General features: G+C 40.1%; 1 protein-coding gene across 2 annotated transcripts in view; it reads right to left on the bottom strand.

Moving 5' to 3' along the window:
* The window catches only part of lrrtm4l1 (leucine rich repeat transmembrane neuronal 4 like 1), a 65,700-nt gene that overhangs the window by 25,677 nt on the left and 12,119 nt on the right, over nucleotides 1-27,904 (bottom strand). Inside the window, exon 2 of one of the 2 annotated variants that reach the window (XR_014921382.1) lies at nucleotides 18,816-20,511. Coding sequence is in view for 1 of the 2 variants with exons in the window: in XM_085463259.1 (XP_085319385.1) it covers nucleotides 18,881-20,511 (1,631 nt within the window). In the remaining variant the exon portion in view is untranslated. The remainder of the gene's footprint in view (nucleotides 1-18,815; nucleotides 20,512-27,904) is intronic. The other variant, XM_085463259.1, reaches the window with a different exon arrangement.

The raw sequence follows: 27,904 nt of genomic DNA, 5'->3' as shown, positions 1-27,904 counted from the left end.
AGAAAAGCCTTGTTGTTGCTTCTGTCTGTTCAAATAGATTGTTGAGACCAGGTCTCTGTTGAGGCTGTACTGTATGATACAGGAGTCTTAAGAGTAGTCAACAAACTCTAAACCTACTACCATAGCCACACTGCGAAATTCACTTGAGGCAAATCAGATGCCTTCCAAATGAGGCTACATATTGTAAAAATCTGAACATCTTAAACTTTTGTACAGCAGTGTGGATCCAGATACATGGGTCCCCAAGCCCTCGGCAGTGCCTACAATGGCTTAATGAAACCAGACACGGATATAATCATTAGGAACACTACAGCAAAATCTCAACTGACAGTTGACACATTTTCTCATAGAATTAATGTTATTAGATCACACAGTTTGGCTGTGCACTGGGAGGTACAGTGTTTAAATCAAAATCTCCCCGTTTTTCCCCACACGTCTTCTGGGACCCCGCTAGAAATGCAGGGGCTCTTCTTTGGTCATGTTGGCTCCCCGCAGATCCTCTCATCTCAGAAATGGCATTTCCTTAGTTCTTCTCTATAACACTCAGCTTTTACAACCAAGTTTCTGCATTTGTTTGATTAAAAATTAATTCGTCCTTCCCCAATGCCATCTTACTTGTATTTGTCTAGGTCATATCTTGGTAACATGGTTACAATCGTGATTATTGATTTCTGCAAGAGTGACACGAACGGGAGGTCAGTTTTCCATTTTCCTATTTTAGACCTTCATTTATTTATTTATTTATTTTACATTGGGAATAAGACTGCAGTGACTCACTTTATGAAATATTATCATGAAATGAAACAATAACTAATATAGGGAGAAAGTCACCCTGAATCAGAGTTCACGTGTTTTATTATGTAGTCAGAGACCGTTCAATTAATCAACATTTTATAAGCGTGAATAACTCATTAGCAAAGTGACACAAGGGAACCAACAGTATATGTGAGTTCATGTAATATGGTGCAAAACTGTCCTGCAGCAAGTCTCCTGAGCCTTTGCTCAGTCTTACAGATTATTTCTAAATCTGAAGATGAGAAGGTGAGAAACTGTAATTTGCTTCTGTGTTTCCTTCACAAACTGACTTAATAAATATTTTAATAGGGGATCATGATCTGTAGTCACTGAGTAAATGAAATTCAAGTCAGGACTGTCTGATGCAATACAATACATTTTAATATGATTAAGTATGATAGAGATGTTGTAAACACTTTTATTATTCAATTATTTCATCTGGACAGTAGTTTGGCCAACGGTTACACAAGGGAGGTTTTGGCATCAGTAAGAGGCAAAGATGTAAATTAAAATGGACTCTTTCATAATGTAATGATCATGATAAAAACCTTTTTAGATGATTAATTGTATTGTGTTTAGGCAGTGGTACAGTTTCATTTTATAAGAGGTAAAAAAGAAATAAGTCAACTCAATTTAAGCCTTTCAAACACCCCATTGTTTATCCATAATACCAAACTGCTATGGTTTATATACTGCATGTGCAGTGTTTACAGTAATTGATTTCTATCATGGTTGGAGGGTTTTCTGTACCGCTTACCCAGCGCTATACTCCAGACTGTACACTTGTCAGTACTATTCAGGCTCTGTGCTTTGGCAAATTAATTTTGACATAAGACAATGAAGTGCACATTCAAGTGTCAAGTCTCTGCTTTAATTTGAGCAGTTTTCAATATAGAAAGAACTGTTTGGGAGCCCTTTTAGCACATAATCCCAAAGTTTAGAGCTTTAAAAAGTAATTGGACAAATACACAATATACAACTATGTTTAAAAATTTGTGAAAAATCTTTTCGATTCTACAGCGGTGTGAAATTGTGGACCTTCATCAGCAGACACCTTCAACGATGCTTTCACTGTAGTCACAGTCAGCTTGTTGTGTGATCCCTTTGCCTTTGATTTATGCTTCGGTAAGTAAATGTAATCTAATTATTGGCTGACCAGTCAAAGACCTACTTTGACTGGTCAGCCAGATACTGTCAAGCTCTTGGGTTACTATGAACCCATGTTTATAATTAATGGTCTTGTAAATGATGAAAATTGTCCATTGAATTTTGATGTTGACTCTTGGCTTAGAACCCTGAATTCATTGTGTTGATACTGTCCGCAGTATAAACATCAATAAATGCCAGCATGCCAGTTCCATTAACGGTCACACATGCCTAAAAGATAACAGAACCATCACTAAGTCTAAGTGATCACGATCTAAGTGATCACGTGGTACAGATTGGTTGGGGTGGTTTATTCCATTTTTATGCCAAGCCTTCTTTTTGTGAATGTTTTTGATGCACTAACATTTAAGAGACTGACAGAAGTCTTCACATGATATGAAAGGAAAGACGTTCATTTCTAATTTTTGGGTGTGTAAAGCAGCAATTTCTAATATGTTCATCTTTGGAATTTTATAGGGAAAAAGAAAAAAAGTTTGCTAATTTTAGGATTATGTCAGATGACTTTAAATCATCTCAGGCTATCAGTTATTAATATCCATATACCACACAATGCTTTTAAGGCAGATAGGGAAGCTGTTCCATTTCTAGGAAGCACTGGTATAAATAAAATGAAGATTTGAGACCAGGTAAGGTTTGAGATTAAGGGAGACTTAAACTGTGTTTTACCTCAGTATATACGGAAATAGTTTGAGGTTGATTTGAGACACAGTCTAGTGTCAGGTTAAAGCATCAGTTTCTCCAGGAAACAAATTTTAACTTTACTGAAAAATATACAATAATCAGAAGATAAATATAATGACATACATTCATATGATGGGTCTACTGAACTATTGTAGTACTTATCTGATCCTGGATTAAAGGATTTAGTATATATCTGGGGATGGGACGTGGACATGATCCTGTGAAATGAACCAAAAAAAAAAAAAAAAAAAAAAAAAAAAAAAAAAAAAAAAAATTGTATCTCATTTGAATGAAATTTGTTAGCTACTAAACCACAGCTAAACTTTTAATGTGTAAAGAGTAAACTTATTAAACAGATTTGGGAACATTGCTGCCAAGTATTCAAGACTGACTGCAATGTCTTGTGAAATGTGTGATTTCCGACCATATTATGGTGCATGAATTATATATTATATATATATATATTATATATGAATTATATATTGCAAATATACTTTAAGTGTAAGAAGATCTCATTGTGATTTCATCACCCCTACAATTCAGTTGAACTGACTAGTGTAATGGGGCCGAAATTTCAAATTTATCTCCATTCACTATTTCAGAGAACAAGCTGTATTTCTTCTCACTCATGTATGCCTTCTACTCTGGAAAAAAAACCTCCCATATTGTGTAGGCATTTGCGTTTGAACATGATAGTGCAGAAAACAAAATTACATGGGAGCAGGCTCTGCCTAAATGGTTCATTCAGTTATATTTTTGGTACTTGTTGAAAGAGGGGAAAGCATTACTCATACACGTTTCCTCCTCTGAATCTACAGTGGTTCTTTCGATCAAAAAGCCTACGTGTCATTTCCTATTGGTATACATAATTTGATGACATATAATTTTTATCTCTATTTTTCAAAAATAGATGTACTATTTACAAGCCAAACATATCTATCCATCATTACTTTCCTCACTTCAGAGCCTTAATCAACCGTGACAAAATTTGTTTAATACAAAAAAAAAAGTCTCTAATAGTAAGAGCAGGCCGCAGAAATTTAAATGCATCTAAATGTAGTAGGAATTTGGCTATTATTCCTTTTACTACCAGGTATTTTAGCTTAGTTAATTCATTACGACATTGTTGTGTTTTTTTCTTTTTGTTTTATGCAAAACATGTTCACATGTTCCAAATCACTTTTGACTGTCTGACATAATAAGATTTTATCCTGACGAACTGCCAAACAGCTACAGGAGATATTGTTTTCCTTTCCCCTTTTTTCTACTGAAGTGGCCTTTGACACTTGCCAGAGGGTGCAAAAGTGCAAGTAGCACTCCAAATGCAACTACTAGTGACAGTGTCATACTCAGCAGTTAATAAATGACAGCCTCAATGTGACATTTAACAAAACTTGAATGTACATTATATTATGAACCAGAATATAAAACTAACTTTACACATTCTTATCCAAAAATGATCACCACTAATAATGCAGGAGAGTCCAGGCGATAGGCAGTTACTGTAGAAGAGCTGGACAGGGCCATAGAAGGTCCTCAACCCATCAGGGAAGTATAGCATTAACTTTGATGGAGGACTACAAAGTTACTTTTAGCAAGCCACTGGTGTGAATGTCTGATCAAAAAAAGTCATAAGCAGGGTTCCCCCTGAGAACATGTTACAGACATGAAAGCAGGCAGTCCCTGGAGGATGAAGGCCCCCCAAGCTCCAGCAGAACACCTCTGGGACATTTGTTCCATCACATCTGACACCACCAGCTTGCACCTCAGACTGTCCGGGAGCTCAGTGACTGCCTGGAACAGATCTGGGAGGATATCCTCCATGACACTGTCCGTCATCTCATTAGGAGCATGCCACAACATTGTGAGGCATGGATACAGGCACGTTTTATTTTCATTAAACGATGTGGCATCCTTTCATTCCTAACACGCTACCCGGTCTATATCAGGATAGACAGATATTCAGCATGTTTTTTGTCTTGTTTTGGGTTTTTTTCTATTGAGATCTGATGCATTTTTAAAGTGTTAAGAAGTGTATATGACAAAGCTGTAGGTGGTGTGTGATGCTATCATGTCAAAATGGACCCGTGCTGAATCAATACAATGAGGAAGAAAATGCAGTTATAATACATGCATGTAATTAGATAAAAATAAAGAAATAAAAATAGCTCCATAGCTCCAGTCATCCTCAAAGTCATGGAGTCGCTGTGCCTAACTGACACTGGGAAAGAGGCAGGGCTCACCAACCGCAGGTCACTACTCACATGGGTAACACGGAGAGACAGATAACCTACAGCCATTTTTGAGTCACGATTTAACCTACCAAGTGCCATTTCACCCTGTTATAAGACACAGTCACACAGGGTGCACCACAGGACCATGGAAACAGCAATATAATGACGGGAAGTGGGATTAATTTGTTCACACAGAGGATGTCTTCAGATAATATGCAAGATCAATTAGTGATAATTTAATTAAGTAGCAAAATTTATTACAAACAGTAGCCATGCAGCCATTACTCATAGAAAGCACAGGGCAACATAAATGTAAGAGGTGTGTGAGGTAGGCTATAGGTATTTTATTTAAACTTTTTAAACTAGCATGGGTCACTTTGAGTAGAAAAGGCACTTCAGGCAGCATTATTCTGGTCTACTAAGACATGCTTTTTTCATGGGTGGATGTGGATTTTCAAAAAGAAAATTGTGCCTATAGGGAGCCATTTAAAAATATGTGATCTCCTCAAATATTTCTGTTCCCTTTAGGAAACCACACTTTAATGATTTAAACATTTGTAGAGGAAGAACCATCAACTTTGCGCATGAGGAGAGAACCCCCCCCCCCCCACACACACACACACACACACACACCCACCCCCCTAACAAAAACAACAACACACACACACAAAAAAAAGAAAAAAACAATACCCCCCCAGTTCTGCACAAAAGTTGCAGTCCTATTTGATCCTTATTATATAAGCAATGCATAAAGAAGGCAAAAATAATATTGTACTTACTTTAAAAAATGTATGTAAAACCGTTTGAATTGGTTAAATTGGTGGTTTTTTTTATTTTTACCTGATAGGCCTTGGAGCCCAAAATAACTCTTTGAGATTTCATAACCAAAAAGCATTGTGCAGTTCAAACTATTGACACACAATTAATTACTCTAACCTATGTCTTTTGAAGAGAACAACGAAGTATTTTTTATGACTAAACTACCTTCACACAGTTTCAAGGTTCATAGGGTACAGTCTGTCTAGCGCAGACAGCTTGTCAGGATACACTGGTCATTGCTGTAAACCCTCTTATGCTACTACAGCCATGCTCTTCCTACATAGAGGTGATTTCATGGGATTCCTTGCCTGGCTGCACATTAGCCACCAACCTCTTAATGATAGAAATAGCACAAATGGCATAGTGCCTCCTTGTTCCACATTTTCATTCCAGCCGACTTCCTTCAGCCTTTATTTTCTCACATTTTCTAAACTCAAATGCTTCACAGTTGGAAATAAAACAGCAATGAGAAATCAAAAGGTGCTACAAGGGAAGTTTTAATAAGACAAATGGGAAGATAGTTGTGGATGCTTATTCCCTGCAGAATTAGAATGCTACACTACAGGGCTCCAACTAATGAGTAAAGATTCATTGTGAGGGTTTGAAAGACGATTACAAGGATCATCATGGAGAAGAAAAAAGAATCAGCTCCATAAAGTACAGCATATTTAGGCCCTGCAGTGGACGTTTGGTCTGCTGCTTTGGTCCAGTCTGAAATATCATACTTTTTTTTTGTCCTTCGACACTGGTGTGCATTGCACTGGCTGTACCATTTTCCCTGGATTAACTCAGTGAGTTAACTTAGCCAGTTAACCTATAACTAGCAGTGCCCTTGGAATGTTGAACTTTAATATAGCCAACACTCAGCCTGATCAAGACACCAATACCAAAGGAAACCTTGTTAATATCAGTCTGATGCTACTGGCTTTGAAAATGTGAGTATTTGATACCCTTGTGAATGACAATGTTTCCATACTGGTATTTGCATTAAGCTGAAATCATAAATGTCCATCCATCCATCCATCAATCCATCCATCGTCATCCGCTTTGTCCGGGGTCGGGTCGCGGGGGCAGCAGCCTAAGCAAAGAGGCCCAGACCTCCCTCTCCCCAGCCACCTCCTCCAGCTTGTCCGGGGGAATACCAAGGCGTTCCCAGGCCAGCCGAGAGATATAATCTCTCCAGCGTGTCCTGGGTCTGCCCCGGGGCCTCCTCCCGGTGGGACATGCCTGGAACACCTCACCCAGGAGGCGCCCAGGGGGCATCCTTGTCAGATGCCCGAACCACCTCAGCTGGCTCCTTTCGATGTGGAGGAGCAGCTGCTCTACTCTGAGCCCCTCCCGGATGGCCGAACTTCTCACCCTAAGGGAGAGGCCAGCCACCCTTCGGAGGAAGCTCATTTCTGCCGCTTGTATCCGCGATCTCGTTCTTTCGGTCACTACCCACAGCTCGTGGCCATAGGTGAGGGTAGGGACGTAGATCGACCGGTAAATTGAGAGCTTCGCTTTTACACTCAGCTCCCTCTTCACCACGACGGACCGGTGCAACGTCCGCATTACTGCAGCTGCAGCCCCAATCCGTCTGTCGATCTCCGGCTCCCTTCTCCCATCACTCGCGAACAAGACCCCGAGATACTTGAACTCCTCCACTTGGGGCAGGAACTCATCCCCGACCCGGAGTGGGCACTCCACCCTTTTCCGGCTGAGAACCATGGCCTCAGATTTGGAGGTGCTGATCCTCATTCCCGCTGCTTCACACTCGGCTGCGAACCGTTCCAGTGCGAGCTGGAGGCCTTCACCCGATGAAGCCAACAGAACCACATCATCTGCAAAAATCAGAGATGAGATTCTGAGGCCACCAAAGCGAAAGCCCTCCGCCACTTGGCTGCGCCTAGAAATCCTGTCCATAAAAATTATGAACAGAACCGGAGACAAAGGGCAGCCCTGGCGAAGCCCATCACCCACCGGGAACGAATCCGACTTATTGCCGGCAATGCGAACCAAGCTCTTGCAACGGTTGTATAGGGATCGAATGGCCCGTAGCAATGGGCCAGACACCCCATATTCCCGCAACACCTCCCACAGGACACCCCGAGGGACACGGTCGAATGCCTTCTCCAAGTCCACAAAACACATGTAGACTGGTTGGGCAAACTCCCATGCACCCTCAAGTATCCTGGAGAGGATAAAGAGCTGGTCCAGTGTTCCGCGACTAGGACGAAAACCGCATTGTTCCTCCTGTATCCGAGGTTCGACTAACGGACGAACTCTCCTTTCCAGCACCCTGGCATAGACTTTCCCAGGGAGGCTGAGGAGTGTGATCCCCCTGTAGTTGGAACACACCCTCCGGTCCCCTTTCTTAAAGATGGGGACCACCACCCCGGTCTGCCAGTCCACAGGTACTGCCCCTGATCTCCACGCAACATTGCAGAGGCGTGTCAACCAGGACAGCCCTACAACGTCCAGAGCCTTCAGGAACTCGGGGCGGACCTCATCAACACCAGGGGCTCTGCCACCAAGGAGTTGTTTAACTGCCTCAGTGACCTCGCCCCCGGAAATTGGCGGGTCATTCCCCTCATCCCCAGATTCTGCTTCCTCCTCGGAAGACGTGTCAGTGGGATTAAGGAGGTCCTTGAAGTATTCCTTCCACCGCCTGACAATTTTCTCAGTCGACGTCAGCAGCGCTCCGCCAGCACTATACACAGTGCAGGTAGAGCACCGCTTTCCCCTCCTGAGACGTCTGACGGTTTGCCAGAATCTCTTCGAGGCAGTCCGAAAGTCTTTTTCCATGGCCTCTCCGAACTCCTCCCACACCCGAGTTTTTGCTTCAGCCACTGCCCGAGCCGCATTCCGCTTGGCCTGTCGATACCTGTCGGCTGCCTCCGGAGTCCCACAGGCTAACCAAGCCCGATAGGACTCCTTCTTCAGCCTGGTGGCTCCCTTCACCTCTGGTGTCCACCATTTGGTTCGGGGATTACCACCACGGCAGGCACCCACCACCTTGCGGCCGCAGCTCAATGCAGCAGCTTCGGCAATGGAGACGCTGAACATGGTCCATTCGGACTCAATGTCCCCAGTCTCCCTCGGAATGCTGTTGAAGCTCTGCCGGAGGTGTGCGTTGAAGATCTCGCGGACTGGGGCCTCTGCTAGACGTTCCCAGCACACCCTCACTACGCGTTTAGGTGCACCAGGTCTGTCCAGCGTCCTCCCCCGCCACCTGATCCAACTCACCACCAGGTGGTGATCAGTTGACAGCTCAGCCCCTCTCTTTTACCCGAGTGTCCAGAACATATGGTCGCAGATCTGCTGATACGATTACAAAATCGATCATCGACCTACGGCCTAGAGCGTCCTGGTGCCACGTGCACTTATGGACACTCTTATGTTCAAACAGGGTGTTCGTTATGGCCAAACTGTGGTTAGCACAGAAGTCCAATAACAGAGCACCGCTCGGGTTCAGATCAGGGAGGCCGTTCCTCCCAATCACGCCCCTCCAGGTCTCGCTGTCGTTACCCACGTGAGCATTGAAGTCTCCCAGCAGGACAACAGAGTCTCCAGGTGGAGCACCCTCCAGCACCCCCCCCCCCCCCCCAGGGACTCTAAGAAGGCTGGGTACTCTGAACTGCCACTCGGCGCATAAGCGCAGATGACAGTCAGGACCCGTTCCCCGACCCTAAGGCGCAGGGAACAAACCCTCTCGTCCACCGGGAAAAACCCCAACGTACCGGCAGCAAGCCGAGGGGATATTAGGATACCCACCCCAGCCCGCCGCCTCTCACCAGGGGCAACTCCAGACTGAGACAGAGTCCAGCCCCTCTCCAGGAGACTGGTTCCAGAGCCCAAGCCATGTGTAGAGGTGAGCCCGACTATATCTAGCCGGTACCTCTCAACCTCACGCACTAACTCAGGCTCCTTCCCCACCAGAGAGGTGACATTCCATGTCCCTATTGCCAGTCTTGGCAGCCGGGGGTCAGTCCGCCAGGGCCTCCGCTCCTGGCCGCCACCCAACATAAATGTACATGTGGATTTTGTGCTACTACCACTCCTCGCCACACTGTTTGGTAGAAAGACACATGTATTTACTGCACTTCATAATTCTCTACCTGAGTAAATGTATTCTGCTAAACCTAATATGAAGAATCAGCAGTCTCATCCCAACAAACCATATGCATTTCTCCATCTTGGCATTTGCATGCTAGGTTATTGCTGGAGTTTTGTTCAGCTGCACAATGCTGCAAAGAAAACCGTCTCAAATACAATTGAGAAAAATCTCAACTGAAGGCAACACACTTTATCCCACATCCCAGCATTCCTACTTAATTTGAAAATCTTTTCTCAACACACCATTGTTTCTTCAAAGAATGGAGAATAGCGGATAAAAGTTTCTGGTTAAAAACTACTAAGAGTATCAGCAATAAAAAGCAAGGACAACGTCTTACGTGAGTTGTTTATTAACTACTTAGCCAATCACACAAAGATCTTATTGCTTCACTAGCTTTAGGGCACTGTCTTCCACACCCATTTACACCCATTTACTTGTATTAAATAAGAGCAGGATGAAGAAGTGTGCTGGAGATGAATTGCTGTATTCTGCAAGACTAGCACTGCAGGCAAATGGAAAGTCAATACAAAGTAGATTCATTTTTGAAGTTAAAATTAAGCCACACAGTATGAAATTAAGTAATATTAAATTTTTTAAGAAGTTAGTTTCATTTAAAAAAAAAGAAAGAAAAAGAAATCCCCTTTTTTGTGTGATGACACTTAATGAGGTTTTGTGGCTTCTGGCATGAAACAGACACACTCTTGACTAGATGGGTGTTGTTGAAATAAATCCTGCTGACTATGAAGGTGACAAGAACTGCCCATTCATTTTTGATCTATTGATTGATTCAGTTTAAGGCAGTAAATGGTATGAAACGCATATGGCATATGAGTGTCACATTAAGACAGAGGTTCAATATATGTTTATTCACCTATTTTTTTGCTGTTGCTTACTAACTTAACATACGTGTCGCAGAGGTCAGACTGCCTGCTATTACAGTTCAAGAATGGCCAGAAACATTTGTTGCAAGTTCCTTACCTTTTTTTTTTCCTACCTTTATTTTCTTTATCCTTGCTACATTTGTCAGTTGCTTTACTAACATTAAATGCATAATTACTACACAATTTACCTGTGTCCGTGTGTCTAGTTACAGTGGGGCAAAAAAGTATTTAGTCAGCCACCGATTGTGCAAGTTCCCCCACCTAAAATGATGACAGAGGTCAGTAATTTGCACCAGAGGTACACTTCAACTGTGAGAGACAGAATGTGAAAAAAAAAATCCATGAATTCACATGGTAGGATTTGTAAAGAATTTATTCGTAAATCAGGGTGGAAAATAAGTATTTGGTCACCTCAAACATGGAAAATCTCTGGCTCTCACAGACCTGTAACGTCTTCTGTAAGAAGCTTTTCTGTCCCCCACTCGTTACCTGTATGAATGGCACCTGTTTGAACTCATCATCTGTATAAAAGACACCTGTCCACAGCCTCAAACAGTCAGACTCCAAACTCCGCCATGGCCAAGACCAAAGAGCTTTCGAAGGACACCAGGAAAAGTATTGTAGACCTGCACCAGACTGGGAAGAGTGAATCTACAATAGGCAAGCAGCTTGGTGTGAAAAAAATCAACTGTGGGAGCAATCATCAGAAAATGGAAGACATACAAGACCACTGATAATCTCCCACGATCTGGGGCTCCACGCAAGATCTCATCCCGTGGGGTCAAAATGATCATGAGAACGGTGAGCAAAGACCCCAGAACCACACGGGGGGACCTGGTGAATGACCTGCAGAGAGCTGGGACCAAAGTAACAAAGGTCACCATCAGTAACACACTACAACGGCAGGGAATCAAATCCCGCAGTGCCAGACGTGTTCCGCTGCTGAAGCCAGTGCATGTCCAGGCCCATCTGAAGTTTGCCAGAGAGCACATGGATGATACAGCAGAGGATTGGGAGAATGTCATGTGGTCAGATGAAACCAAAGTAGAACTTTTTGGTATAAACTCAACTCGTCGTGTTTGGAGGAAGAAGAATACTGAGTTGCATCCCAAGAACACCATACCTACTGTGAAGCATGGGTGTGGAAACATCATGCTATGGGGCTGTTTTTCTGCCAAGGGGACAGGACGACTGATCCGTGTTAAGGACAGAATGAATGGGGCCATGTATCGTGAGATTTTGAGCCAAAACCTCCTTCCATCAGTGAGAACTTTGAAGATGAAACGAGGCTGGGTTTTCCAACACGACAATGATCCAAAACACACCGCCCGGGCAACAAAGGAGTGGCTCCGTAAGAAGCATTTGAAAGTCCTGGATTGGCCTAGCCAGTCTTCAGACCTCAACCCCATAGAAAATCTGTGGCGGGAGTTGGAAGTCCGTGTTGCTCGGCGACAGCCCCAAAACATCACTGCTCTCGAGAAGATCTGCATGGAGGAATGGGCCAAAATACCAGCTACTGTGTGTGCAAACCTGATAAAGACCTATAGTAAACGTTTGACCTCTGTTATTGCCAACAAAGGTTATGTTACAAAGTATTGAGTTGTATTTTTTTTTTATTGACCAAATACTTATTTTCCACCCTGATTTACGAATAAATTCTTTACAAATCCTAATCAAATCATTTTAGGTGGGGGAACTTGCACAATCGGTGGCTGACTAAATACTTTTTTGCCCCACTGTATATATGTTAATATCTTTTTCGACCTGTCTCTGCAGTGAATGTGATGACATAGTGAGTTATCCTTATTCTCATTTTTGTATCTGCACATTTTAGTACGTGTGTGTACATGTGCCAGCTTTGCAGTTATTAAGACTGAAGCAAAACAAGATGTTTGTGTGTTTTTGACAGAACAAGTGAGGTGGGTGGGTTGATGCTACTGTTATCTGAGGATGAAGTATACAGTGGCTGCCAAAGCCAACGGCAAGAAGAAGGGAGAGGAGGGGGGCAGGTAGCAGATTAGAAAATTCAATTTAGGGCAAACGCGGAGGTGGATCTTTTATATAAGGTGCCACTGAGCTGTTTTCCCCTTTTCAGTCTAAAAACTGTTCAAAAAAATATATACTATAGAATCTCCTCTCTGTTTTTGGTGTGATATCCAGTAAAACAGAAGATCCTTATTTGTCTTAGCTCCAGGGCCAAATCAGGCTCCAGAAGCTGCTAAGAATACACCACTCACCGGGGTTTGTGTTGTGTATGTATGACTGCATCTCTTCATGTGAGATAGGAGGGAGTGCCTAGGGTGCAGAATCACATCTACATTTTAGTACATGCATCATCATCCAGCACAACCTTCCTGGGAGTTCTTTTGAGGGTGACCCAGCAATCGAGGGAAGAGGGCATGAAATTGTCCCTCTGAGAGGGCTAAGAGGTTTGTTGCACCGAAGAAGTGGAAATACTTCTCACCAAGGGACATCTTGGCATTGTCATACAAGCAGCTGTTCCAACTGTCCGCCATTTTAAATGATGATAAAGAAAGATGTTTTGCAGTTTTTCTCTGTTATGTCAACTGGAAAAATACTTGGGCCGTGCAGCCAGAAATATATATCGCTCCCTCATTAGCCCTCCGTTTCCATTAAAAGAGGTTCAGTTATTGGCTGACAGGAGCAGCAGGATCTTGCTCTCTGGAGCATAAGACACAGAAAGTTTAAAAAACAAGAGAAAACAAGACAGAAAGCTTACTATAGACCAAAAAAACTCTTAATAATTCAGTTACTTTAAACTCTATCTTGCTCGATCACAGAAATGATGAATTTAATAATGTAAGACCGGAGAGGATTGCATGATGCACATATTAAAAGCTGTTTTAGTGCCTGCAAGGGAGAATTTGGGGCAGGAGGGGAAGTGAGGGAGCAAATGACTAAACTGGAATCAGGGGTGTGAGACTTACTGTATATTCATTGAGATCTTTCTCAGTAGTGTATGCCTGCTTGCACTTAAGCTCTTAATGGTTCCTTAGAGCTGATGAGGTAAAGGGGAGAGAGAGCGGAAAATGAAAGTGTTCTTCTAAATGGTTTTTGGAAGAACGCCTGTCAAGTGGAACGGGACTAGAGGGGAAATTAGCCAGGGGACATGCAAAGTGTACGCTGGGGCTGACTGTGTAACACCCGCCTCTCTTCAAAGCCATGTTAACGTAAAGGGTGGGGGTAGGATACCAGCACAGTATCTCCCAGAAGCAGGGATCGCTTGAGGAAAGACCAATGAGAGAATGAACTGCCAAATCTACTTTTTCAGTTTCTCCTATGGGACAATCAAACATCACTCACCTCATGTTGATTTCTTAAACTGTTTTAGTGACTGTTTATGTCAAAGCGTGCTATTATAACAGTATTTTAAACATATATGATTGCCTTTCCACACACATACAACACAATACTGTACAACATTAAAATCATTACAACTGCTTACCAAAAATACATGTAATGAGCTCTTAAGATCAAAATATGCATCCCAGTATTATTTATTTTAACTGCCCTATAGGTATGTGTAACAATTTGTACTACTCAATAATCTGTCAACATGTACGAGGATCACAAACAAGCCCAAGATGAAGTTAATTTATGCTTTGAAGTCTTAAAAAGAAATGCAGCAAAAACATCTTTAAAAATAAATAAATAAATAAACAAGATGAACCAATTCGCCTGTTATTATAGCCCACACACAGAGTCTGTGAATTTCATTGTCTGGGCAGAATTGTCAACTTTATCAACACCAAAACTGAATACAATGAGTTCAAACTGTGCACTGCTATATTATAGCCACAGAGCTGAGCAGCATGACGTAATGCTCACACTGCAACCATGCTCGTATGTTTTACTACTATCTTTTTCTTATAATTGTAGCTATGTCAAAATATGTATAATTGACCTTTTACAATATCACTTTATAACAGAATTTGTTAATAGTTGTTTTACTGCTGACAGAAAGAAATATGTTTCTTAAATTACATTGATTTTTTTTTCAGTTTAATTATAATAAATTGTGTATTAACTGGGGTATCATTTTTTATTATTTAAAAGGCATTCCAAAGATTTAGAAAATAATTTTAGAAATATAAAAATGTGATTGAAACATATTCAGTGTTATAACAAAGACTATTCCAATTTTTCCAATATTTCAAAGTAGCTGAACCCATCTACAATGAAATACAGCACTGTGTTGCCAACCGAATGTGATCAGCAACAAAATGAATCAGAAGGCAAAGATTATCATTCTAATATTTAAAAGAGTCACCCATTTATGCTTTAAACTTCATGCCGCCTGTTAATGTAATGCTATTATGTAAATTAAACTTCAGCATTCACTATTTTGAAGATTCATGAACATCACTATTTTGGTATAGAAACAATGAGTCAATAGGCCTACCAGGGCTTATTAAAGCTTCAAGGGAAGTTTTAATAAGATGAATAGGATGATAGTTGTGGATCTCGAATAGCAGAGTATACCCACACATATGAGCTTCCTGAAATAAGCCGTGTTTCATTTCTATTTGTGGTAATGCTTGCAATCATTTAGGCACCACGTCTAAAGCTGTTTTTTTTTTTTCTCCAATAGCTGTAAATTTTCCACAACTCCTACATGAGAGACCTGCCCATATTTGAATTCTGTACATGGTGTATTACTGATCCATTTTGGTGATCTCAGCAAACGCCATGCATAACTGCAGCTAACCTCAACCTGTGAAACCCCCCCCCCCCCAAAAAAAACCCCCAAACCTCTGGAGCTGCACAGGCTTTTAAGTGTTGAGTTTCTTGCCTCAAAATCTTTAGGATGTAAGTAAAAAAGACATCGACTTGTCTCCTGCTGGGCCGTGTCAGTCAGAATACCTCACCGAATTAGCCACACCAGAGTAAATGTGTTGTGCTAGCTTTTGTTCGTCCCCATTGCCACCCAAAAGGGACTGCTGGCGTTGCACACAGCCGTAATGAAAGGCACAGCCAGCAAGATGGCACTTTCATCAAACTAAACCAGGCTGACACCAGCTTCTCAATTATTAAACGGCTGAAATAGGCAACAGTGTAGAACGCCCCCAAGCAAACTACTGTAGACACCGTCAGTGATGTTGAAAAGGAAAGATCGTTTTTGAGATGATGAGATTTGGATTATGGTTATGTGGAGAGAAACAATACTTACACTGACACTGATTGCTACAGAAATATTTGCAGTTAAAAGAGAATCAGAGCATTGCTTTTGTTTGTATCAAACTGGAGTCAAGCTGTGTGCTGGTGACTAACACAGCAGTCACAAGACACTGTACAAATATAGATCTCTTAATCTTTTCAACTGAAGTATACAATACTTTTTTATCTTTAAAAGACATTCATTTTTTCAATTCTTTACAAAGAACCTAACTCTGATGTTATGGACTTCTTTGGAATTTGAATACATCTATAAAAACAAAACAATGAAAAAAAGCCCAACAAACTATTAATCTAAATGCTTTTTACCAAATTCCAAGTAGGATTTTGAAAGTGAGAATTAACTTTATTAACTGAGTTTGTTTTCCCACATTATTCTCTACAGTGAAAAGTTAATAACATCCTTGTTCAGAAAAAAACCGCAAATACTCCACTGAATAAAATCGGCCTAAAGATATGTAAATTTAACATAATGTCCTTTGTTCAGCGTAAATGCGTGTTGGATGCTTGGCCTTGTAGCAGGGTAAGCAATGCTTAAAAAACCTTCATAGTATGCAAGTGAGCAAGATACCTTTTATTGGCTGGTTTTCATTTGCAACTGATGAGCCCCAGATTCATTTATTCAGAGCAGAGAAAAGCTATACAGCTGTGTTTCTGATCTCTGGAGGGTAGATTAGCATTGGTCAAACCCAGGCGTAATCAGGCATCTGATTCTCTATTTACAAAAGCAAAGGTATGTTTCTTTTAAGAGTTTTCAATTGGCGTAGTTTTGGGGTACTAGTAAAGTTTAGGGGCAAACATCCATTCAAGCTATGGCTCATTGCACAAAATTGAGATTTCTTCAGCAAATATTACAAGCTTTGGGAAAGAGATATCAAAACACCTCCTCTATGCCACCAAGACATCTTGTAATTGAAACTGAATAAGCACCAAAGGGGAAGTGGAGAATTTTTGAAAGAAGCCATAACCCTCTGGATGAATAGCATCCTAATTGGCTTTAGATTTGACATTAGTTTCACCCCTTAACCACTGGACTGCATCTTTGAAGTGCTCCTTCATTCATCCTTGAAGTCAGACTGCTTGATTAGCTGCTTTGCTCACAAAAATCTATGCATGAAACTGATCGCCATTTGTTTATTCTGTATATAAGTACATGTCATTTTAACACACACACCATTTTTTTTAAACCTTGGGAGCACTTGAAATCAATTTAATCCTCGTACATTTCTCTTTATCGTTACTGCTGACATTATCCATTCGATCATAATGCAGTGCATTATGACTGAACTCTACAATAGCCCAATATCATGAAAGTGAATCATGAAAGCAAACCAGCTACCATTGTAACTGTCAATATGTCCTTGTAAACATATGCCATGAGGAAAACTGGAATAAAAATACTGCTATAACTGCAAGTAGGAGATTGAAAACAATTTTACTGTTGATGTAAAATGTTAAAAGCTGGACCTGCTCCATTGTCAATATCAAGTGAGTTACGACTTAGAGTATATGGAACAGGCTGATTTGATTAGGTGATTTGGTTGACTTGCTGTAATTCATTCGACCTCCCCACATCTGTAATGCTGACTTCACCTACAGGGAAGGAAAAAATATATATATTTTCTTACTGACATTTACTTATTATATTATAACTTCACAATGTGAGAAAATTAAGTTTATAGCTCAAGTAAAAATGAATAGTACCAAACAATTTAAATTTCAAAATTAAACATTTTGCTCAGTGAGCCTCTTTCACATTAGAACCCACAAAGTTTGAATATGAGTTAGGATAGCTAGAGAAAAAAAACTATTATTTGATGTATTGTATCCTCCAATTCCCCCTTTTTTCAATTTAATTGAAATCAATCACATTTAAAATAAAATATTTAGACAAAAATATTTTAAGTATTTTAATTTACTTAAACTATCTTGGGCCCATTGGTGAAAAACACACAGGTGTGCAGTCATTACTTTGAAAGGTAAAATTTCCGTCCCAAAATTAGACATGTCTTCATGTTTGTGGTTGTAATTACAATGGTTTATACATTCACTCCTTACCAGAGCAGAGGGATCCTCATTTAAGCCATATCATAAGCTTTGGGATTACCATAGTGCCTCCCCTCTATGCAGATTAACATAAATTTCCTCAAGTGAGGAGGCATGCAGTGCGCCAGACACACTCAGTGCAGATCATCAACTTTAGACATCTATAATGGATGTTCAGCTGACGATAGGCAATATATTTGAACTTTATGTTCTATCTAGTATTGATCAGCTGCTCTCACTTTGTGACAGCAAAACTACCAAATTCTTACTTAACAGCATTGCACTTCGTAGACCCTTGCCATTTTACCTTAATAGATGCTAAATATAGTATATTTGGCATTTTTCAATAGAAAAATTAATTATGTAGGCACACATTTATGCATTAGTCCACAAACACATCATTCTCACTCCTCCAAACACGCAAGCCAAAAAAGCTTTAAAACATCTAAGCCATGCAATGCTAATGTGGAGTAGTGTCTACAAATTAGTTAGACAGTTTCCAATTATTCCCTGTGCTTTCAAGTCTACATACCATGAAGAACATTTTCAAAAGGGTAGCTTTGAAAAGATCATCCAGATAACCAGTGATACAAAGATAAATTCCAAGCAAAAGAATGGTAATTAAAGCCATAACCAATATAATTCAGAGAACAAAAAATTATGCATGCATTAATTATTGTGTTAATGCAGTCCTCTGAGACCATGATGTAGATTTCTTTTCCTAGATCAGATCAGATTAGCTGTTTTGTATTTTCCCCTTTAGAGTCGGTTTCAAAATAAAAAACTGGAATAATTGGAGACATCTAACATTTGGAGTCAAGCGTGCTTTAAATGAAGAGTTAAGGGTGCTTTACTGTGATTAGTGTTTTTACAGTACATACTTGATAAAGGATTTACCTCTCTGTTGGGTCTTGTATTTTGATTTTGAGTTTTTATTTTTAGGCTGATGCGATCGATCATACCTCACACTCCCTGGAGCCAGAAATTGTGCAAGTGCAGGAACCAGTGCCATTGCCTAGCACCTCCAATGCTTCCGGTGTTGCAGCAGGATTGTAGCTCATGTAATACTCTTGGAGCTGGGAGCTGAGGTTCTGTTCTGGCTCTGGACTCTTTTTGCGACGCTTCCGTCCCACCATGGATCTCTGCTGCAGCAACCTGGTTGCACCTGGGTAGCGCCGCCACAAAACATAAAAAACTGTCAAGATTAATGACATGGTGAAGAAGAGTGCTACGCTGCCCACAACCACTTTGTGCAGAGTCATGTGCTCTATCTCTGGGGGTGGTATGTGAGTGGGTCGAGGGCGAACCACTGAGTCTCTGGGATCTTTGCTCATATGCCCGGGAAAGGTAGGATGAGGAATGGGTCGAGGTCTAAATGGTGGGAGAGGACCAAAGGTACTGGTCGGTGGCATAGGTGGAATGCCACTTGTGGGGCCAAAGGTTGGTTCGGCAGTGGCTTCCGAAATGAGCTCTGATGTTGGTGAAGGTGTTTCAGTCAGAATGTAATCGGTTTCCTCACAAATACCATGGCTCCTTGTAGCATCCATGACTTTTTCTCCCTGGAGATACTTTGGGCTGCTGCATATCATTGTTGTGTCTTTACTACCCCGAAAATTTCTCAACCAAGCAACAAGTGGGCATATCCCAGTTCCACAATCCCAGATATTGCCAGCAAGACTTATTGAGGTCAGTGAGATCCACGCTGACACTGCCTCCTGAGACACATTGGACAGCTTGTTGGATTCCAGGTTTAAGACTTGCAGGTTGGGCAAGCAGTGAAACACAGCTGGGTCCAGAGTCTGAATTTCATTTCCAGACAGATCAAGCTTCTGCAGTGTATACCATGTCCATGGCAAACCCTGGTTGACCACCCTAATTCGATTCCACTGCAGATAAAGTGATCTTAGGTTGGCTAAACGTGGAAACAAAAAAAAGTTGATCCGAGAGAATTGGTTATGTTCCAGATGTAACTCCATCAGCTTCTGTAGACCCAGAAAAGTTGTGCGGGTAAGAGCTTTGATTCGATTGTAACCCAAATCCAGAAACTCCAAACTTCGACACTCCAGAAATGCTCGAATTGGGATGTTGGAGAGACCATTGGAGCGTAGGTGAAGGTTTTGTAGTTTTCGTAAGCCATGGAATTGACCGGGCTGTAGATTTTCTAATTTGTTGTAGGACAAGTCCAGACTTCGAAGATTTGGAATTCCATGAAATGTTGAATTGTGTAGGGCTGTAATCCTGTTGGAGCTCAGAATGAGCTCTTTGAGTCTGCGGACCCCCTGGAACGCTCGACTGTCAACAACTGAAATCTGATTGTGGTCTAAGTAGATCCAGAGAAGCTGGCTGAGGTGAGCAAACTGATATGGTAGCAGCGTATGCAGTTCATTGTATCGCAGGGAAAGGCCCTGGCAGCCTACTGAGATGTTTTCTGGAACATCTAAAAATCCAGATGAATCACAATGGACAGTTTTTCCCTCACATCGGCAGCTATTAGGGCATGTTCGCTCACCAAAACTGAATAACAGGGGAGCCCGCAAGAGAAGAAGCAAAGGGAAGAGGAGGTGTGTCAGTCGTCCATCACACAGCAATGGACCTACAAAACATTAGGAGAAAGAGATACAGAGAAAAACGTAAAGATTTGAATGGTGATCAAGTTATATTTACAATTTCAAAATATTCATGCTGTCAAACAAAAAGGACTAAGAAGTATTATTACTGATTTACCATGCAAAGTCAGCAATGTGTTGCTTGGGCTGGTGCAACAACAGCTTTATACATGCATTGAAAACGACTTAAATATAAAATCTCTTCTACAAAGATCTCAAAATTCGACACTGGTAAATATAATGTTTTTTTTAAATTGTGGGTTTTTTGTTTGTTTGTTTAAATTATTTCTTTAGTGATCTAAATAGTTTATCATTCAGCAGTGGTACTTTTCTGTTTCTGTTGAGATTGGCCCTTATTTAAGTATCTTTATGACTTCTCTTTACATTCTTTTTCTTTACATTATGTCATGAAAAGAATCATATTTACAAAAACCCGCCAGTCATGTCATGACCTAACACACAGTTGGGACAGTGGTTCTACGTAACCAACCGGTCATGACAATGGTTTCTTAAAAGAAATACACTAACTGACATATAGTTCTCCTCATAAATGAATATTCTGAACAGACTTCTCAAGGTCGATAACAGCATGATAAAAAATATACACATCTGATTAAGTAACCAGAAGACCTACTGCTTAAATGTGCAGCATTTTAGGTTTACAGGATGATGTAAAAGAGATATTTTCTCAGAATAAGTATTAGCCCTCATCAAGTTGTTTTGAATAAAAAAAAGCTTCCATGATTTCATACACCCTACATGACATTTGTTCTGTCAAATGGCTCTGTGAATCATTTACAATACCATTAGACCAGGAGTGGGCAACGCCAGGCCTCGAGGGCCAGTGTCCTGCAGGTTTTAGATGTGTCCTTGATCCAACACAGCTGATTCAAATGGCTACCTCCTGAAAATGTCTTGAAGTTCTCCAAAGCCCTGGTAATGAACTAATCATTTAATTCAGGTGTGTTGACCCAGGGTGATATCTAAAACCTGCAGGACACTGGCGCTCAAGGCCTGGAGTTGCCCACCCCTGCATTAGACTATAGTATCTCAGGTCTTTTATATAAATGGTAAATGGCCTGTATTTATATAGCGCTTTTATTAGTCCCTAAGGACCCCAAAGCGCTTTACATATCCAGTCATCCACCCATTCACACACACATTCACACACTGGTGATGGCAAGCTACATTGTAGCCACAGCCACCCTGGGGCGCACTGACAGAGGCGAGGCTGCCAGACACTGGCGCCACCGGGCCCTCTGACCAATATAGGACCTTAAGACCTTGTGCAGCCTATCAACATGGCCTTAGCACAACTTCTGCCTGTTGCTTCAGTGGCAGCCTCATCTGCCATGCAAATGCAGCGATTGTCCAAGTATTAAAGCTGATCTTAGATCTTGGCACATTTTTTGGACATTCAGCAAGACAACCAAAACAAGTTCACACCACTCAAATTATGTAAACACACCTTCATATCAATGCTGACAGGCAGACCTTGATTTCAGATTCGGCTGTATGTTTAAAGATGTATCACTGTCCTAACACATTCTGAGTCTGAGTTATAAGATAACTTATGTTCAACGAACAATCCTTTGAGATTATTTCTTTCCAGAACGTTGAGGACTGACAGATGGACCAACATCATTAAAGATAAACAGATATCATAACAACAACAACAATGCATTCCTTTTGGTAAATTCTTTGAATTAAACCTGAAGGTCTGCAGTTCAATAAAATCTTGACTGATTTTAAAACCCTGTGTGATTTACAAAAGTAGAAAAAAAAAACCCAAACAAAAACGCCTTACTGTCCAAATACTAAGGGGCCTGACTGCATATCCGTATCCACACATAACCGAAGTCTCTAGAACTTCCAGCTTTCAACTATCCAGTGCTGTCAAAATTGAGCACATTCTGTATCACAGTAATGGTGAAAAAGTATTGTTTGGCATGTCTAAGGTGGACTTTTGTTATCCCTGTGTCATCCTTTAGTAATATCATAATATCGTTATAAGCTCAGGCTGCTATGGGGACCTCCCATAATGTTCTAAGTAATTATCCTCTACTCTCCACACTTTAGACTTCACTTTTACATTTAATTAACTTTGTGATATTCTCTCTCCTGCAGTTTGTGCCCTTTCCTCTCTGTCCTCTTTCTTCTTGTACCTTTCTGCCCGTATCTCTGGTTCCAGAGCTGTACATGTCTTGTCTGTAGTTACTGGCCCCAATAGCCTGCTCAGTGTCTGCTATCTCTTAATGATCAACCTTTTTTTTTCCCCTCTTTGCTCTCCTCTCACCCCACCCAGTTGAGTCAAAAGCTGTCCTCCCTGAGTTTGGTGCTGCCCAATGTTTCTTCTTGTTAACCCTTTAAGACCTACCATAGAACCAAGTCCGCCAGAGCTTATATTATATTTTTACATGCTGTGGAGCCATTTTTGGGAGCATTTCAAGTTGCTATACATCAATACAACCATTATAGCCCAGATTTTAATAATATGTATTCATTAAGTGCATAGTAATTACATAAATTGCAAAAAAGTGCAATAAACTACAAAAAAATTGAAAATCGTTTTTGATTTTTTAACATATATTTGTAGTTAGAGAAATTTAAGAGGCTTATCCCTCAAAACTGTAAATACAAAAAAGTTGCACAAAATAGTTTCCCACCACAGGAAATTTATTTTGAGTGTCTTCATAGTTTTATTTTTGAAATACACCAATTTTTATACACTGCAGGAAAAACGAAAATAAATATTATACTGCAAATTTGCAAAAAAGCAGCATATGCATCAAAATAAACTATTTCCAGCAGTGCAATATGAGTCCTAAGCATCCCAGAAACGACACAGAAAGTCATAAAGTCAAAGATAACTTTTAAAAAGAGCAGTATAGGCCCTGAGGCCCTGATCGCAAAAAAGACTACATTTCCGCGAAAATGACGTCACTTCCGGTTTCGGGCAGGTAATGGCGGAAATGCAAAAGTTCGCGCTGATGTCTATTCCAACGTAGGAAGTGTTATGGACAGCTGATCGGATCGGTAAAGCGTGTTTCTGGAATATTATGTTTTTGTTCCTGCAAGCGCTTTTTATGCAGTTTTTGCAAAGCTATATGTGGAAGAAAACCGTGACCTAGGACAAGCTGATGGCATAAGATGTAAGTACAACTCCTCCGGTTTCATATGCAAAAAAAATTTTTGCGCTAGCTTACTTGGTTGCAGTGCTACTGGGATTTAAAAATAGTTACGCATAACAGAGCGTTCCCGCTCCGATCGGCTCTAAAGGGTTAAGTGGGTCTTTTTACTCCTCACAATTATCAATTGCTTACTCATGGAAAGATCACAGGGTTTTCCTCTACAACACTACAAGCTCTCTTTCGTACTGTATAAACTGTCCTGAATGATTTTGTGTTACATTAATGAAACTAAAAAGAGGTTGAATAAATAATTGTTTATTACTAGCTTCAGAAAATCCAATTTTTGTACAGTTCAACTCTTGCACTTTCTCTATACTAACCTGCTGCTGTAAGCTGCAAAGTAAGAAAATAAAAGGCAATTCTTCCCCTGTGCAGAAAATGGTATGCAGAAAATATTAGTATGCATCATTAATCCACAACTTAGGGGTTGTCATACAGCACAGTGACAATTTCATGCTAAAATGGGCAACAAACATCCAATGTCATACATGAGCTGCCACCACAAACTGCAAAATGCAGCTATGCTATACTTCAACACTAGCAGGTAACTTTTGACCTTTACGGAAATTACATTTAACCAGTGATTTGATTTACTCCTGTACGCTTCCTGAATCAGTGCGGTTTTAAATTTGCAGTGTTTTAGCAGTTTTTGCCATGCCTTCCTTGGAGAAATTATAATAGAAGAATCAGAATACATTATTATTATTTTACATTATTCCATTACATTCAATAAAGAAAGATGGATGGAAACTACATTGGGTAACCTGGTCGACAGCTCCTGTGAACATGAATTAGTCTATGCATCAGTCTATGCTTTAGAGGACACGATTTCACTGTCTTAATGTGTTCCAACAACAATTACCTTGTGGCCACTGGGAGTGCACACACCAACTTTGAGAAAGTGTGTGTTATCAGAATAACACAAAATGTCAAGAAATCATTAATCTGCATCTTGAGAGATAAGAGGTACAGATTTTCTTTGAAGTAACTTATCTGGTTTCAGCATCTCATCCAGCCTTCCCCTGTGTTTAATGAGTTATGTGACTGTTAAAAGGAAAATCATTCAAAATAATACTTTTCAGATTTCTTACATATCCTGCTATGATCCAGACAGGCATACAAATTCAGTTTAATTAATTTAATTATATCATAAAATAGCAAAACATAAGTAAATAAATTTCAAGAATAAAGCTATTTTGTGAATTGTACAGCAGGTTATTGGGGGAAATAAACGGAAGCAAATGAGTGCATGAAAATAAGTCAAGATAAACTCAACAAAAAAAATAATGGTTTTATAAATAAATCACTCTAATCCTTGAAGCAAAAGATGCAGTGGCACTTCCATCACCTCCTGTAACTACTTTGTGAACTCTCCAAGCATTTGCTGCACTACACGCAGCCATCAGTTTTCCCTAAATGATAATCCCATTGGAACATTGGCTGTGTTGTAAAACCCCAGGGCAACCTCACAATGTCATATCACTAAAACTACATCTGGGATTTCATGTGCATGTACTCCTAAAAAAAGAATAGCAAAATATGAAAAAACAAGAGGTGGTTATTAGATGGCAGAAAACTCAAAGCTATGCAGCCACAATAATGTGCCACTGGGCTCATAGACGCCTACGCATGACAGTGTCTTTAATTAGCACACAATGGTTCAGCATGGATTTCTGCATAGAGAGAATAGTAATAAAAGCCCCTTGGACATATGTGCGCTAGGTTCCCATGAGAGGCTTTATAGAATACAATGAAGAGAAATGTTTACTCTCAGTACAGTTTCATTAATCAGAAATTAAATGGGGTGCTACATGCAGGCAGTCATAGGCTTCCATTGATTTCACGTATTAGATGTACACCAGGGCATAAGTAAATATATCTATGATAACTATTACAAATAAATTATTTAATAATATAAAATGTGTCTTTCAATATAGCTGTGTTTGTGTCATTATTAAAGTTAAAAAAACAAAAAAAAACAAAACAAAAAAAACCCCACACAACCAAAATATTAAAAATCATATATAGAAAATCATTAAGTTACAACCTTTATCTAAATACAGCTTAAATAAAATAGAGCTGCCACAGGTTGATATTAAATCCATTCCCCTGCAGATCAGATTTGATATGGGATTTGTGGTAAGCTACAACTTTCCAGCAGCAAGGCTCCTTCTTCTCAGTAGAGCGTGACCAATCAGAGCCGGAGGGTTTTAAAGATTTCATATCTTGTAGATTTAACATCTTGGAGATTTCAACAAAACCAGCATAGTGCAGCAGCACCAACATTGCATTAAGCTCCAGTTTGTCACTGCCACCTATTTTACATTAAGTACAAAGAGCAGTAGGAGTTTGTTTGAACGGAAGTCTCCAGGCAACAAGTGACATCACTACAGTGTGTGTGTGTGTGTGTGTGTGTGTGTGTGTGTGTGTGTGTGTGTGTGTGTGTGTGTGTGTGTGTGTGTGTGTGTATTTTATTTATATATATATATATATATATATATATATATTATTCTGTAACTCTGTAACTTCTGTCGGTGCTGTGCTTTTTTGGAAATCGAATTTCCCAGAGGAACCCACCCGAGGGATTAATAAAGTTCTATCTAATCTAATCTAATCTAATCTACAGACAATATCAGATCAGATTCTGTACAAATCCCTATAAGCCAGAAACGATTTGTATTAAACTTTGTGCAAATGTCTTCTTATAACCTATGTAACAGCCTTGTAAAGTGTATTTCACCCTTTAGCTTTTATTTGAAGTTAATTTTCTCTTACTATTTGTTTTAAAAAGAATCCTACATTAATGACTACCACAAGTCTTAAAGAGTACCACATAAAGAGTAAATTCAAAGGTCAGAGAAAGATAAACAGATGAACGGTTTTATTTCCAATGACCTGTGGGTACATCTAAATTTAAATCCATATAAAGCCGATGATTGGTCGAGCTGGAGTGGTAGTAAAATAGTAGTAGTCTTCTACCACAAAATATATTATATATTTTAGTGAATGCATTAAGTAACCTAGTTTACTGATTCAGTAAGGATAATCTAGATTATATTTCCTATGCACTCAATGTACACAATGACTCTCAACATGTACATAACAGAAAACGTTTCAGCAACCAAACTAGATGCAAATATAATTTTTGTTGCCTCAGATGGCCAAAAAAAACAAAAAAAAACAAAAAAAACCCAGATGGGACAGTGTCAAAAATTTCTAAAAGACTAAACCCATACCAAATTTAACACCACCTTTATTAGTTTAGCATTTCATTTAAAGATTTCTTGCAATAGCAATAAAAGGTTTTAAAAACAGATTTCTTATAAGATGGAATTGTACTCTTAGTCAAGTATGTAGGAGACAAGTAGAGCAGACTTTCTTTTATTTTGTGCAGCGACCAATGTTTCAACACAATTTGCAGCTGATGAAAATGCAATTGAAGACCATAAATATTAATTAAGAAACAAGTTCTGTGCTCCGGTATCCCTGGAGCTCAACAACGTCCTGAACAGAGGTAATTTGCTGAAGTTACACTTAAATGTGCACACTAAATGTCAGCTGAAATGGGTTCAAATGCAAAAAAAGCTAAAGTTATTACACAATATCCTAAAATATATATTTTCTCCAATTACCTTACCCAAGGCCAGGTTCCAGTGGCAACCTTCCCGAAATCCCATAAAAGTGACACTGCCCCTCCCCCCAGGACAGAGTGGTCTCTGGCAGGCCCAGCAGAGTCAGCTGTCATCTTCCTTGGCGGTGAGACAAGTTGATATTTCATTTGAATGCACAGTGCTCAGGCACTGATGCAAAGGCTATTACCCAGAGTGCCCAAGTGAGTTGGCCAATAGTACTACATGCTGCAACAGGCCACATGCTGGGGCACTTCAAAGAAATGAAAGTGTGGAGAAAAAAAAGAAGAAAAAAAAACTAAATATTTCTTATTAAATGTTCTACCATATAAAAGATAATACACATTAAAAGGAGGGGTGTATGAGGTGGCTTTTAAAGGTTATTGACTGGCAGAAAAGTATAGTTAGCGTTTTATATTTAAACATTCGCTGCAGCTGTGCCTGTTTTAAATTGGAAAATAGAAGACCGTCTACACTATAGGCTTAATTGTCACTTTCTCTTTCTTTCTTCTCTATAAATATGCCAACATACTAAACTAAATTAAGATAGGATGTGACTG

This window comes from Copadichromis virginalis, linkage group LG7 (assembly GCF_057382275.1).
Source record: "Copadichromis virginalis isolate Kocher_CV1m ecotype Utaka linkage group LG7, C_Virginalis_male_GT1.1, whole genome shotgun sequence".
NCBI classification, from domain to species: domain Eukaryota; kingdom Metazoa; phylum Chordata; class Actinopteri; order Cichliformes; family Cichlidae; genus Copadichromis; species Copadichromis virginalis.
The sequence above is the reverse complement of the archived record's forward strand: the minus strand, read 5'-3'. Positions and strand labels throughout refer to the sequence as shown.